We start from the raw sequence: 16,097 nt of genomic DNA, 5'->3' as shown, positions 1-16,097 counted from the left end.
TAGACATCATATCACGTAAGAAGTAGAAATTTAGTTAATCTAACTTCTGCAAAAGTCCAAAAATGTAACTCTATTTTATCTCTAACTCATGATGAACCATGTGTTTTTTTAGTTATTCTTTTTGTGAAGATCTTAAAATGGCTGGACTGGAATTTTGAGTATAAGGAAACACTTTATAAATAATTTCTCTACTTTAAAGGTGTACCTTTAAAGATGTACACACACACACACACACACACACACACACACACACAAAACCACCATTAATTATTCCTCCTTGTTTAGAAATCAGTTACCTAGAAGTATCAAGAGATACAAATGTTTAATACAATAAATGTTGCTATCCTTGTAGTGAGAGCTAAGGAATGCCAAAGATAAAACGTTACAACATTTGCTAGGTGCTGTGTGATACCATATGAGAATTCATCTTTAGATATTCTATATTACATCTAGAGAAAGTACATCATGTTTCATTAAGCTTAACTTATTCATTTGTTGATATTTAACTTCTTATAATTAGTGAACATTTTGCTCCTTGGTATTCATTTTCTAAATTGAATTTTCTAAATTGACCTGCTTCCTATATCCCATTTACATTTCTCTTTTCAATCTTGCTTTCATTCAGAAGAAAATTTTTAGTAATATTTGTTTGTTACTAGACAGATAAGCAAAACAGTCACTCTAAGGAAGTATCCACTGGCTTGCTACTTCCTGGGGCAGGGAAGGACATCAGTCAAGACAATTAATTTAAAAAATACAATTAACTTTGAAGATCTGAACTCTAGATTGGAGTCACAGCATCTCTCTATTTTTAATTGTCTTCCTTCAAAGTGACTTAAATCCAACAGTGAGAAGGTGAAGGAAATAGTAATAAATTCAATCACTTGCAAATCATTTTTCCTCTTCTTTCATTCATTCACACATATGCATGACTTCACTTAAAGTCTTCTTTAAGAGTCCGTTCTAGAAGTCTGTAACAGTGCTGGAATACAGTATGTGTTCAATGATATCTGTGGGCTGAATGAAAACCGAGGGATTTTTGAAGAAAGGACTATTAGGTGATCCAGATTTGAATGAACATGGCCTCTAAATATTGTGCAATTAAAAGAATATTTTAGTTCATCAAAATATGATTTCAATTAGTGAAGTTTGTCATATTTCAGAAACCAGGACATAAGTGATTAAATTCTTCAGTTTTAAAGTGGAACTAGTAGAGAAAAAATAATAATTAAATATGTGTTATTCATTAACGACATCATGTTGTTATGATCTTTGCTGATGGTGTTGTTACATAAACAAAATTGCCTGCAGTGAAGTTATCATATGGATAAACATATTGAAAAATTAAATTGTAGTAATTGCAACTATTGTGAATTTCTTTAAAAACTTACAATGAAAGAGAAAGTTAAACAGTTGCCCAATTAATACAATAAATGATTCTAAATATAGAAACATTAGGCCTATCATTTCCTTTCTTATTTTTACAACTATGGAGCTGAATTAGATGATCTCTTACTGCTTCCAAGTGTAAAATTTTCTATTCAACAAAGTTTTTAAGTGTGTTTCCTTACAACAGAATATAGTCTATTTCTTCTTTAAGGGAAGGCTAGTCTAGAAGGACTTACAGTTCTAAGACTTAGAGATTCAAATGCTAAGGGAAACCACACTATAAACTTGAATACCTATAGATACTTCAGTATCCTAAAAATAAACTGAAAGTTTCACTACAGACATATTAAGTACAGTTTTCCATTCTCTTAACAATTAAAAATCACTTCAAAATCATTAAATAGAAACATGACAGGAAAATATTCACAAAAAAAGATTAAATAGAATTTACATGCCTATTTACCACAAGAATAAATCTTAACACAATTAGTAATCATTTTATTCAGGATAAAACTGGAACATGTGGTTCATAAATGTATCCAATGCAGTTCCTTTCCTATAATAAAAAAATTCTGCCTTGCCTTAAATTAAGAAATGTTTCTGAATTCACAAACATGCTAATTTATGTTCACCTGTAGAATTTCTGTCTTTCTTTGCCTTTGATTCTATTTTGTAAACAATGGTGCCCTACATAATTGTATTAGTGTTTTAAGTTGTCATAACAGCAGGTGAAACCCAAATGCTAATACATGCTTTGTGTTTTTGTCATTGTCTTCACTCATCTTTTCAGATTCTTCTGTTCTTTGTACATGCACTGGTCTACCTAGAATATGTGATGTGTACTTGTAGATTTATCCCATATTTTCAAGTGAATGTTAACAATAAGAGTAATGATTTCCTGACAGAAAATTATTTATTTAAATAAGTAATGTTTATATTTTGTGGTGTGTTAACATTATTTTTAAAAGATTAGTATTATGTTTAAGATCAATGGAGTAAAATTGAAAGTTTAGTTAATACAAGTTGTATTTAACTATTTGCTTAATGTGTGATTATAAAATACCCCATTTGCACATGTGGACTAAGTCATGCTGTTGACCCTCAATAAATGTTAAATGATAACAATACTATTGATTCCTGTGAATTCCAAACTTTTTGACAACAGTTTGTGCTTTGATTGTTTAATATTTATTGAGCGCCCACAACAGACTAGGCGCTGGGGAATGGGTGTGAGGAACATGAGGTGGGCTACAGAGAGAAGATGGTTTACATGTGGAGCTTATACAGCATGTGAAAATGAGTATACTCTGCATATTTGTGTATTTTATATATTTTTGAGAGAATCTTTAGCAATTCTCCACTGTCCCTCTTGCTCACATAGCACATATCACTTTTTTTTTTTATGTTTATTTATTTTTCAGAGAGAGAGAGACAGCATGCCTAGGGGAGGGGCAGAGAGAGGGAGAAAGAGAATCCCAAGCAGGCTCTGTGCTGTCAGCACAGAGCTTTACGTAGGGCTTGACCCCACCGACTGTGAGGTCATGACTGGAGCCAAAACCAAGAATCGGACGCTTAACTGACTGAGCCACCCAGGCACCCCCACATTTCACTTCTTACTCTTATTTTATTTAATACTTTTAGAATGTTCTTACAATTATTTTATCTTATGTATAGGAAATTCCTTTTAATAAGCAGACAAATCTAAATCTTACTCATCACAGCAGAACAACATCTATTCAGAAGAAATTTGTATTGTTACATTGATCTCCTGCAGGGTGCCACATTCTGCCATGAAACATTTGGTTCATGTGATTCACACATGTTATTAGTAGGAATGCCATTCAGTGCCAAAGAGAATTCCAGCCCAATAAAGGAAAAATGTGTATCAATGCTGTTGACAAGATTTGGAGGTGATGCTATGAGACACATTGTGCTGTACCTTTTTCTCTCAAAGTTAAAGCTTCTTTGTTATTAATGATCCATTTTCTCTAAAAAGCTAATGTGTGACTTGATCACTCTTACTTTATGCAGGATATACTAGAGGCAAGTACAGGTCACACAGGGAAATCATGGTAATGCCCAATTTCTGTTTCCATGCAGGTATTCTGCCTTTCCATTATCATGAAAATGAATTATTCATCTGCCTATCTAGCTTCTGTGACCAATTTTTTTTAGAGATTCTGAGCATTTTATGAAGAGGCACACTAACACTTCAAGATTGCCCTAAGAACCTCCCCTTACACTTCATACTGGGGTCACCAATCTTAACACCAAGTAACCTTATTAACTGCAGGTCAGAGATACTGGTACATTGAACTTAATTGAACTTTAGTTTAATTTCAACTTAGTTGAACTTAATTACTGGAAATTATCAGAACAGACAACATACCCTAAGCAATGTGTCATTCCTACTATGCCTGCATTTTACTCTTACCATGATTTATCAAAGTAGTTTCTTTTTTTTTTTTTAATTTTTTTTTTTTAACGTTTATTTATTTTTGAGACAGAGAGAGACAGAGCATGAACGGGGGAGGGTCAGAGAGAGAGGGAGACACAGAATCCGAAACAGGCTCCAGGAGGCTCTGAGCTGTCAGCACACAGACCGACGTGGGGCTCGAACTCACGGACCGCGAGATCATGACCCGAGCCGAAGTCGGCCGCCCAACCGACGGAGCCACCCAGGCGCCCCTCAAAGTAGTTTCTTAATGGAAATATTACCAATCTTTTAGTTTCTTAAAAGTAACATTTTTACATCAAATGTGTGCTCTTGCTTCACTCATAAGTCTCAAACCTTCTCTTGATTTACCTTCAAACGAAGCTTCATGTAAAAATAATAGAATGTAATTTTGAACCATTTCTTAAAGCCCAGTCAAATCTGTAAATATGAAGAAAGTTGTCATATGATCTGTGAATTTAATGGTAATGAACTTCAGATGTCTTTTATCAATACTTAATATAATTTTATAATTTTAAAACAGTGAAAATATGCATTCTTATTATCTACGTCTTAATATTAGGTTGATAGTTCCTTAAGTCATCCTTAAATCTGTAATATGCCATTTTTATTCTCCTCATAGTGAAATTCTCTTACAGATCTTATTTTTCCTAATATATAATTTCAATAACCATCACCCAGATTTGGCATGTAAAAATATTTTTTAATTATTTAACATAGATATTTGGAATTTAATATTTTGTTCACCAGTGAGAAAAATCAACTTTGTTTGTTTCTTTGATACCCTAGGCTAGATTGTATAAAGGAATGTGGAAATGCATCATAATATTTACCATACAACACATCATGAAAAAGCCTCCTTACAAGCTCAAGTATATCAAGCTGCTAATTATGTCTTATTTTTCTATTAATATTTCCTTCCACTCTTGTTATTATCTTGAAGCCATATATGGGTTGGATCTTTTTTTTTTCCTTAGAAATCTTTAGTAGAAAGTAGATTATAAACTATGTAGCAAAGTTTACTGGTTATAACAAGCGTTGTTTCCTGCGACTTTTTGTTCTTTTTACTGACTTTTCCTTCATTTATAAAGCAATTTTCTATTAAAGACCTATTTACGAAAAAAAATTGGCATACACTACCTTGAATAAAATTGTGTAAAAACCAATTGTTATGCTATATCCTGTTAAGCTCCATTCTCTAAAAATCAAATTGCAAAAATCATATCAAATAGCCCCACATAAAAATGCATTGTTACTTTCTCCTTGTTGTAAATGAAATTATACATTTTAGGTGAAATAACTTCAAGAATGAACATGAAAATTTTATCAACAGTAAATATAAAATTTACCTGTGCCTTATTGGTTATTACCACCCCAATTTTTCATAGAATGATGATGTAGTATAAACTGATTAAAAAGTAATTCTTTTAAAAAATGAAAATTTAATTCAGATCTTCTTTGGAATTCTAAAATGGCAAAATATGTTAAGAAATTTTTTTCATTATTATAGCTTGCAAAGTGTGAGTTTTTTTTACTTGATTCTTATACCAGGAAAAAAAAAAAAGATACTAATCAGATTACCTATACAAAACATCTATATTGTCCTTAAAATCTTGATAATAAATAAATAAATAGATAATAAAAGTCATTGTGAATAGTTCTTAACTTGGAGTTAGCACCTGTATTGTGGTCCTTGGGGAAAAAAAACTGAAGAAAGCCAATGGTGGTTAAAAATGTCAGCCTCCTTGAACAGTGCAGCACAGAGGTATCTCAAAATAACATGTATAGCTTAGTCTACCTTTCCTATAATTTATCCAGTGACATTAGGTTAGTTACCTGCCTTATCTAGCCTTTTTTCTAAGCCAAGATTATTTCACTAAGCAATCTCTAGAGGAACTTCCAGTCATAATATTGTCTATTTCTCATCTGTAAAAAATATCTCTTATGCTTGAGATATTTCCTCTTTGCTCCAAATGCTGAAGCATAGACTTATTTTTCTGATTGCAAGTACAATCTGTACAAAAGTATATGCAAGGAAGTCAGATTCAGATTCTAAAATGATAATGTTTAAAAATGTTATATAGGGGCGCCTGGGTGGCTCAGTCGGTAGGGCGTCCGACTTCCGCTCAGGTCATGATCTCACAGTCGGTGAGTTCAAGCCCCCGTTGGGCTCTGTGCTGACAGCCCAGAGCCTGGAGCCTGCCTCGGATTCTGTGTCTCCCTCTCTCTCTGCTCCTCCCCTGCTCATGCTTGTCTCTCTCTGTATCAAAAATAAATAAAAACATTAAAAAAATAAAATAAAAATGTTATATAAATCTACTGAAAAGAATTATCTTATTTTAAGTATTTATTCTGTTTACATTTCAAAATATACACCTAAATAATACTTAAAAATCAAAAAATACATCTCTGGAGCAAAGCATGCTATTGGATATTTAATTTATGGACGTGAAGATTCTCTAAATGTGATTTAACCAAAGGTATCAGTAACAATGGCACACAAGATGCAGAAATTATGCCTTTGAAACACACACACACAAAAGAAACTATAAAAAATGAAACAGAAGATATTGTCTCTGGAGATAATAGAGAATGTGGAGAACATAACTGTGGGTGGTTTCAGTTTTGGACTATTTCCAAACAAAATTGCAATGACTTTCTATGTATTGTTAATCAGTTTAGTATGTATAATGTTCTTTTATGAACAAAACTTGATTAATTACATTGACATGATACCAGAAAGAATGTTTGCATTTAGCATCTTTAAAGACTCTTCATCATTGGAAGGCTATAAATTTAAATTCATTAGTAGGATACTGTAGATCCCTTCGTCACCAGTTCTCAGTGTGACTTTCAAGCTTTTTCTCACTGCTTTTTCCTGACTTTGTATATCCAGAGATCCAGCCACATGAACTTCACCCTCCATGGTTTGCTTATGTTGGAGATAGCTTTCCAATTCTTTGATGACAAACCCTTTATCCAGTTTCAGAATCCACTGCAAATGGCAGTGCTTCTGTGATATCTTTTCTCATTCCATCAGCTAGAGTTTGTTAATCCATATGCTATGGGCCCAGTGCCCTGTGTATGTGTCTGTATCATCCATATTGATGCATTATGGCATTAAATGAACTCAGTGCAATCATTTGTGCTTTCCCAGCTCCCAACATAAAAGAGGCACTGAATAAATGTCTACTAAATAGATTGAGTTAATCTTTATAAAATACAAAAAATGTATCCTCCTTTTAAGTGAAGTCCCAAGTGAAGGAATCTAAATAGACAAAGGTCCTTTTTTGGGTAGGGGGATCGCTTTGTCACATTGATAAGCACTGTATGAAATAGAATTTCTAGTTTGTTGAAATGGCATTAGCTTTTGTTTTACCTCAATTAAATCCCCTTTGGGAGTCTTGAACCTCAATTTTCTTTTCCATGTGTATATATATCTCTAAGTTTAAAATAATGTTAGATTAGAGATTTCTTAAAAAATATATAGCATGGAAATCTAAAGTATAAGCAAATAAAATAAAACAGCAAATAAAAAAAAATTATACCATGACCAAGCGGGATTTATTCCAGTATGCAAAGCTAGTTCAACATTTGAAAAACCAATTAATATAATTCATCACATCAACAAGCTAAAAAAGAAACACATGATCCTATCAATAGGTACAGAAAATCACTTGACAAAATCTAGCACCCATTCATGATAAAAAAAAAAAAAAAACTCTCAGCAAGCTAGAAATACAACAGAACTTCCTTAACTTGATAAAGAATATCTACAGAAAACCCACAGCTAACATCAGGGTTAACTATGAGCAGCTAAAGGCTTTCCCACCAAGATGAGAAAAATGGCAAGGATATCACGTCTAACCACATCTATTCAACATTGTACTAAAAATACTAGTTAATTAAATAAGACAAGAAAAGGAATAAAACTCTACCACCTGGGAAGGAGGAAATAAAACTGTCTTTGTTAACATATGATGTGATTATCTGTATAAAAAAATTCCAAGGAATCAAGAAAAGCTTCCTGGAACTAATCAGTAATTATAGCAAGGTTTCAGGATACAAGGTTAATATACAAAAGTAGATTGCTCTTTTATATGCCAGCAATGAAAAATTGGAGTGAACAAAATTAATAATGCAACACCATTTACCTTAGCAACAACAAAGGAAACATTTAGATATAGATCTAATTGGATACTTGTAAGATTTACATGAGGAGAACTACAAAACTCAAATGAAAAAATAAAAGAACGAAATAATTGAGAGTTATTTCATGTTAATGGGTAGGCAAACTCAAAATTGGTAAGATGTCAGTTCTTCCCAAACTGATCTATAGACTCAATACAATCATATAAAAATCACAGTGGATATTGACAAACTGATATTTATGGCTATCAACAAACTGATTTTACAGTTTATATAGAAAAAGAAAAGACCCAAAGTAGCTAAGACAATAGAATTAAAAAGTTGGAGAAATGACACTACCACTTCAACTGTAGCTATAATGCTATAATAAACAACACAGAAATATTGTTATTATTGCTGAAATAATAGACAAATAGATCAGTGGAACAGAAGAGAGAGCCCAAGCAATAGACCCACAAAAATACAGTCAACTGATCTTTGACAAAAAAAGCAAAAGCAGTTCAATGGAGAGAGTATAGCCTTCTCAACAAGTGGTGCTAGAACAATCAGACATCCACAAGCAGAAGAAGAAGGAGAAGAAGGAGGAGAAGGAGAAGGGGAAGAAGGAGAAGGAGGGGAAGGAGAAGGGGAAGGGGAGGGGAGGGGGGAGGAGAAAAGGAAGCAGAACAAGTAGCTAGACACAGATTCTACAACCTTCTCAAAAAATCATCTCAAAGTGCATCATAGACCTAAACGTAAAACTATGAAACTCCTAGAAGATAACATAAGAAAATCTAGGTGGTTTTGGGTTTTGGCAATGACTTCTTAGGTACAACATTAAAGGCAATATCCATGAATGAAAAATTCATAAGTTGGACTTCATCAAAATTAAAAACTTCAGAAGATTCTGTCTTCAGAATTCTGTTCTTCAGATTCTGTTCTTCAGAAGATTCTGTCAAGAAAAAAAGAAAATTTGAAGACAAGACACAGAATGGGAGGAAATATTTGTAAACCACACATCTGATAAAGGACTATTATCTAAAATACACTGAGAACCCTTAAAACTCAACAATAGGAAAATAAACAACTCCTTTTAAAAATTGGCAAACGATCTGAACAGCTACTTTACCAAAGAAGATATACAGATAACAAAAAGCATATGAAAAGATGTTTGATTTCACACATTAGGAAATTAGAAATTAAAACAATGAGATGCCACTACATACTTATTGGAATGGCTGAAATTCAAAACACTAAAAACATCAAATGTTGAGGAGTATGTGAAGCAACAGGAACTCTTATTCATTGTTAGAGGGAATACAGAATAGTACACCCACTTTGGATATCAGTTTGGTGGTTTCTTATAAAACTAAATGTAATCTTACTATATGATCCAGCAATCATGCTTTTTATTGTATGCCCAAATGACTTAAGAACTTATGTTCATGCAGAACATGCAAATATTTATACCAGCTTTATTCATAGTTGGTAAAATTCGACACCAACAGATATATTGTTCCATGGTGTATAGATAATTAACCTCTGCTACATCCATACAATATTTTTTACAGTGCTAAAAATGCATGAGCTATCAAGTCACAGACGTAGAAGAACCTAAATTCTACTTCTAGGTGAAAAAAGCCAATCTTAAAAGTCTTCTTATTGTATAACTCCAACTACATGATATTCTAGAAAAGGTAAAATTATGGAGATAGTAGAAAGTTCATTGGTTGTCAGAGGTTTCAGAAAAGAGAGGGATGAGTCAGTGGAGCATAGTGATTTTTAGGACAGTGAAACTATTCTTTATCATACTATAATGGTAGATTTATGTGACTATAACTTGTCAAAATCAATAGAATGACCAAAACGAATAGTGAATATTAATGTTAATTGTGGACTTTGGTTGATAATGATATATCATTATTGGTTTATTGAATTATAACAAATGTATCATGCTAATGAGAGATAATGATAACAGAGGAGGCTGTGTGTGTTAAGGGTGGGGGTATGTCCGAACCCTGTGTACTTCTCATTCAATTTTGCTGCAAACATTAATCTGCTCTAAAAATCATTGAAGTTCATTAATTTTTAAAAAGCTTATAAATCTCAATAAATTAGTCCATTAGATGAATTTCAAAGTATTATATTTTGAGATCCTATACCATGAATAATGGGAGGATTCATACAAAACCCTGCTTACTTTTTATTATATTAATAATTAAAAAAAAATTTTTAACGTTTATTTATTTTTGAGACAGAGAGAGACCTAGCATGAACGGGGGAGGGGCAGAGAGAGAGGGAGACACAGAATCCGAGGCAGGCTCCAGGCTCTGAGCCATCAGTCCCGAGCCCGACGCGGGGCTCGAACTCACGGACCGCGAGATCGCGACCTGAGCTGAAGTCGGACGCTCAACCGACTGAGCCACCCAGGCGCCCCTATTATATTAATAATTTTTAAGTTAACATTTTTCTTATATTCAATTATATTTCTTCAAAATTTCTGTGTGTCATCTCATAAAATAAATTTCATGTTTGAATGCTTAAACTATAATGAGACTAGTTTCTAAGAACTCACATAAATGTGTTTATAGAAGAGGAGTTCTAATTATGAAAAGAAGTTCAAAAGAAAATACAGACTATGGATAGTGAATATTATTGTAGTTAAAATAGAATATATTATATTTAAAAATGAATAGATCATTAGAGATTATTTTAAACATTGAAATAAGTGTATAAACTTACGTGTTTCAGATTATTAACATTGGAAATTCACCATCTAAAATTTCTTGATAACAAAAAGTAAAGTGTTAGGTTTAAACTTCCAGGAAAAAAATGCTAGGTAAATATTAGGTTGAAATATACACTTTTTTTGCCCAGGAAAACTGTCAAATATCAACAATTTCATTTGACTTTGATACCTTAGCCAGGTTGGGATTGCAAAATTGGGCAATAACTAACCACAGAAGGTGGTTATAATGATTATTGGGCTTAAATGTAAATGTTAAAGGGTAATTTTCCTAATAAAATGTAGTCAGCACAAAATTTGGAAAATTTATTAATTTATTCAATAAATAGTTACTGAATTCTTAGTGTGTGCCAGATGGCTTCTGATGGGTAGTTATGGAGAACATTGATATGATGTTATGATGCAAACATGCTCACTGATCATTCTGAGGAGGCATCTGAGATGCTATCTACTTTATAATCCACTATTCTCTCAGTGCATAGTATTTAGCTCTAACTTTGTAGTTTGATAGTCTGGGTTCAAGTTTCCCACTACTGCTTAGTAGCTGTGATCTTGGGCAAGTTTTTACCTCTCTTAGCTTCGGTTGTCAATCTATGAAATGTAGATAGTACCTAACTCACTGAAATGAGTGAGAAATTAAAGAGATTTGTTTCAGTCAGTTTGAGGTTCCTATAACAAAAACACCACAGACTGATCGGCATACACAGAAATTTATTTATCACAGTTCTGGAGGCTGGGGAGTTCAAGATCGTATTCCAGTCAATTGGGTTCCTGGTGAGAGTCCTCTTCCTGGTTTGCAGATAGATGCCCTCATTCCTGATTTGGTAGAGAGAGAGGGAGAGAAGGAGAGACAGAGACACAGATCAGCTCTCTTTTGCCTCTTTTACAGGGGCACTATCTCATTCATAAAAGGCTCTGATCTCATGACCTAATCACTTTTCAAAGCCCCACCGCAAATACCATTATTTTGGGTTTTAGGTTTCAACATATGAATTTTGGAGGGACACAAACATTCAGTTCATAACAAAATCATATGTAAAATGCTTAACAATATAAAATAACATTGTATCATTGTATGTGAGTGCAGGAATGACCAAGACTTAGCTTTGCCTGCCCCCAAGCAAATTACAATCCAAAATGATATTTTTTCTTGAAACAAATGTGAGAACTTTGACATCTTGGCCAAACATTATTAGATGAGAAAAATTTTATGGCTAATAAAGTTTTCTTTGAAAAACAAAATCTTTTGTAGTAGATTTAGGGCTCAGTAGCTAATTCTGTGCCTAGGAGGTCCTAGTTTATCTTGGGTCCCAAATATTTAAAGAAGTGATATTTATTTTTTTTTAATCACTGAATATTGCTGATATTTCTGCAAGAGCTGGGCAGAGATGAACCAAAATGACTAAAATGCACCCCACTGAAGTAATTCCCAAAATTCTGATCAGTATTCAGATTAGTAGCGTGTAATGAGGGCCGGAATATAAAGGTATATGCAGAGTCTACTTTTCGTAGCCAAACTACACAGCGTAAACTCATCATAATTATAAAGTTCAATCAGAATTTAAAGGAAAGAGGTATTTAGATGATTTTAGGAGAGTCCCTCAACTAGGATAATTTGAAAACTTAAACTATGGTAGGGAAGAGCTGGCCAAAAGCGAGAATACTGAATCCACTGGACAAGACTTTCTCCCCCATGGGGACTACAAGATGTGTATTAAACAAGTTCTACATCTGTTAGTTGTTTTGAATGTTATGCTGTGCTCCGTGTCAGTCTTAATGTACTAACACAGCCCAGTTTGCCTAGATCTCTACAGTGCTTGAGTAATGCAAGAAAGCTCTTTGAATGTGTATTTATAGTATTATATGGTTGGTTCTTTCTGAGCTCACTAACTTTCCAACTCTGTACTGATTATATAGCTAAACTTTCAAAGAACAGTTTAATTTGCCTTATTTACATCATTTCAGGAATACCTCACCATAGTCTCCAAGTGCTGACAACATTGTCCAGATGTCATTCAAACAAATTTTATATTATGCTTTTTAATTAGGCTGTCCAATTAGAGGTAAATGATAATGTTGGTTACAAAATTATATTCTTTTTTAAAAAAATGTGAAGGCTAAGAAATAAATAATAACAAATAGATTAAAAAAGATACCAACATATAAATATAATTGAATTGAAAATATTTTTAATTAAGGATACTTAAACAGATATTTAGAGAAAAACATTCTAAAATATTACAATTATGTTTGTCAAGTTCTTTAGCCCACAGAATAGGGAATGATTCAATATATCATTAGCACCAAGAGAAAGTTCAAGACAGCCTCTGATCATGTCATACTTAATTACAAAGTTAATGGACAGTGTTCCCAGTAAAATTAAACTCTGACAACATCTTTTAAGGAGCACTAAAACTTATTATCAAATAAATATCAATACATTACATTTTTCCCCATGGGAATTATAATCATAGTATTTTAAACCATTTAGGGAACTTGAGAATGCTTTTCTCTGTATTGATTCATAAAATTTATATTTTGGAGTTTGTAAAATGTATTAAATTCTATAAAACGCCTTTTCTAAAATATCTCTGATTGTCAAAAATTATGTCCAAATGAACATAAAACAATGACAGATGCATGTAGATCATTCACATATTAACTATTTTAAAAATTCATGCAATTAATCACAATTAAATCACTTTAGGAACAATATTGTATCACTTTAGGAAGGAATAGAAACGTTATGAAACAACTTTAATACTTTTGATGCTATATGATGTATATTAACAGTCATATCTAGGAAATTATCAGGTATCATTAAACTTATAAATGGAGTTCTCTAAGGGTGCCTGGGTGGCTCAGTCAGTTAAGTGTCTGACTTCAGCTCAGGTCATGAACTCGCAGTTTGTGAGTTCGAGCCCCACGTCGGGCTCTGTGCTAACAGTCAGGGCCTGGAGCCTGCTTTGGATTCTGTGTCTCCCTCTCTCTCTGCCCTCCCATGCTCGCACTGTGTATGTGTCTCTGTCTCTCAAAAGTAAATAAACATTAAAAAATTTTTAAACACATTGCTTGGGGTTCAAAATACTTGTTTGTGCTAGGGAAAACTTCTAGTGCTGATTTCCTTTGCTACAATATTATCCACTATTTCAGTCTTCTGTTTTGCCTGTTTTGTAGACATTTAAAAAAAAATTCTAGAAAGAAACACTGTTGTTATAAATACATTTTATCTTCCACAAGACCATGTTAGAAGAAAAAGCAAATGCTATATTATTTTTGTGTATTTTGATCAGATATATTTAGGCCCTTAAATTAAAAAAAAAAATTCCTGAACTTACTGAAATCGAATATGTTTCTCTTAAAACAATTTTTACCCAGTAAGTTTTTGAAACTTGACTTGCACTGCTATTTTGAACACAGTTTGTGTGAGTTTTAAACATCTTGCAATAGCTAAGCAAAATTTATAAAATTAAGTTTATTACCACCAATATGTGAATAATATTTCAATATTGGCAATTTATATAAGATCAGATTTGAAACATACAAGTAAAAAATTATAACCCATTGGTCTCTTTTTCAATTTGCCTGTATTATTAAGAAAATAATTTTTAACTTTCTGGTTTATTTTGCCTTTGTATACTTAGTTTATTCACTAAGTAGGGTCAGTATGTATAAATAAAGTAAATAAGATTTGTTGGGGCATTCAAAATTCATTTTACTGATTGTATTATTTGTTTCCATTTATAAATGAGACTGCAGGTTGCTTTGCTTCTGCAACAGTTGCAAATTATCTGTGGTTCACCTGTATTTCCAAGTATTTGCTAGACATTTGCTTTTTTGGGTGTCTTGTAGCTACATGAAACAAAATATATTCAAAACAAACATGATATCTTTCTCCAAAGTCTTCTATTTCTTACATTTTACATTTCAATTGATAGCAGATTATCCTTCCGTAAACATGTACAACTCCAGAAGCTATCCTCAGCATTTTTTCATCTGTTTTATATCCTACATCCAGTTTTATTGCTAAATTGACATTTCCTAACCAGTGAGACTCTACTCAATTTAGGAGCCTTATACTCAAATGGCATCTTCTCATGAAAGCCATCTCAATTATAAAGTAGAGTTAATTAATCATTTCTCTGTTGTTTACGGAGTTTCACTGTTTATGGAGCTTCGCTGGAGAACTTATCACACGCTGCAATATTTTGCTATTTATTAGCTGGTGGTTTCAAGTGCTGTTTCTGTGTACAGACCACTCCAAAACTTAGGGAGTATAAAACTATAGCTAGTTTTACTGTGCTCATGATATAGAGGGTCAGAATTTTAGGAGGGATCAAGTAGCCAGTTTTTACTTGGGTATCTAATGTACCTGTAATCAAACATAGTCTTAGAGCTATTGACTGGGCTGTGTATATGTAGCTTTTCCAACATGGTGGTGTTAGTTGGATTACTGACATGGCAACTCGCTTCCTCAGGGTTACTGTCCCTAGAGAAGCAGATGGAAAGTGCATGATCTTTCATGATTAACCCAGGAAATCACATAGGATAATTTCCATTATATTCTGTTGGTTACAGGTGACTCAGCAAATGGACAGATGACCAGCTCACGCCACCCCATTCTTTCTGCTGTCCTTCTAAAATGTGTCTTTCTCTCCATTTCATCTATATCTCTCTAAACCTTTTCCATTTTCAAGGTCTCCCTCAGTATCACCTGCCTTCCAAAGCCTTTCCTGATCTTATCATTCAGCTATAAGAGCCAGTACCTTTGTGGTTGAGTACAGAAAAATATCAGTTATATCTCAGGTCTCCTGTCATGAGTCACATGACCTTGGAAAAGTTATTTAATCCTTCCATGTGAAAAACAGAAATAGTAACAGGATCTACCTACCATACAGGGTTGTTATGAACATTGAATGACCAAACAGTAGAGAGCATTCCCTATGATATATAGTATAGACAATGTTAGCTACCATTGTTATATCTTCTTTCCTCAAAGCCTATAGCATTTTATTTGTATCTTTTATGTGTCTATCATAATCTTCCAATTGTGATAATAATTTGTGGGCTTATTTTGTATCTTTTGTATATTTTGCATGTGTTTTAGAGGCCACTTGTGCCAGTTGATATGTCTGTCTTGAATATCAACTCAGAGCCCCTCTGAGTCTTTAAGCCTCAGTAAAAAAAAAAAAAAAAAACCATGAAAAACTTGCAGTTTTTTTTCCTCTCTGTGATTCCTTATAAACTTTTCTCCCTATGATTCCTCTTGCAGAAATTAAAAAAGAAAAATCCGGGAAGACTTCCTCAGTTTTGAAGGATAAAGGTAATAGAGTCAATTTGATGTAACACTAGTATTTGATATAATACTAGAAATTTATT

General features: G+C 33.0%; 1 protein-coding gene across 1 annotated transcript in view; it reads left to right on the top strand.

Moving 5' to 3' along the window:
• Positions 1-16,097, top strand: part of TRDN (triadin) — a 393,952-nt gene that overhangs the window by 274,172 nt on the left and 103,683 nt on the right. Inside the window, exon 23 of the mRNA XM_058735145.1 lies at positions 15,991-16,041. Coding sequence (XP_058591128.1) covers positions 15,991-16,041 — 51 coding nt within the window. The remainder of the gene's footprint in view (positions 1-15,990; positions 16,042-16,097) is intronic.

Source organism: Neofelis nebulosa, chromosome 6 (assembly GCF_028018385.1).
Source record: "Neofelis nebulosa isolate mNeoNeb1 chromosome 6, mNeoNeb1.pri, whole genome shotgun sequence".
NCBI classification, from domain to species: Eukaryota; Metazoa; Chordata; class Mammalia; order Carnivora; family Felidae; genus Neofelis; species Neofelis nebulosa.
Note: the sequence above shows the minus strand (reverse complement) of the source record. Positions and strands in the feature narration are given on the sequence as shown.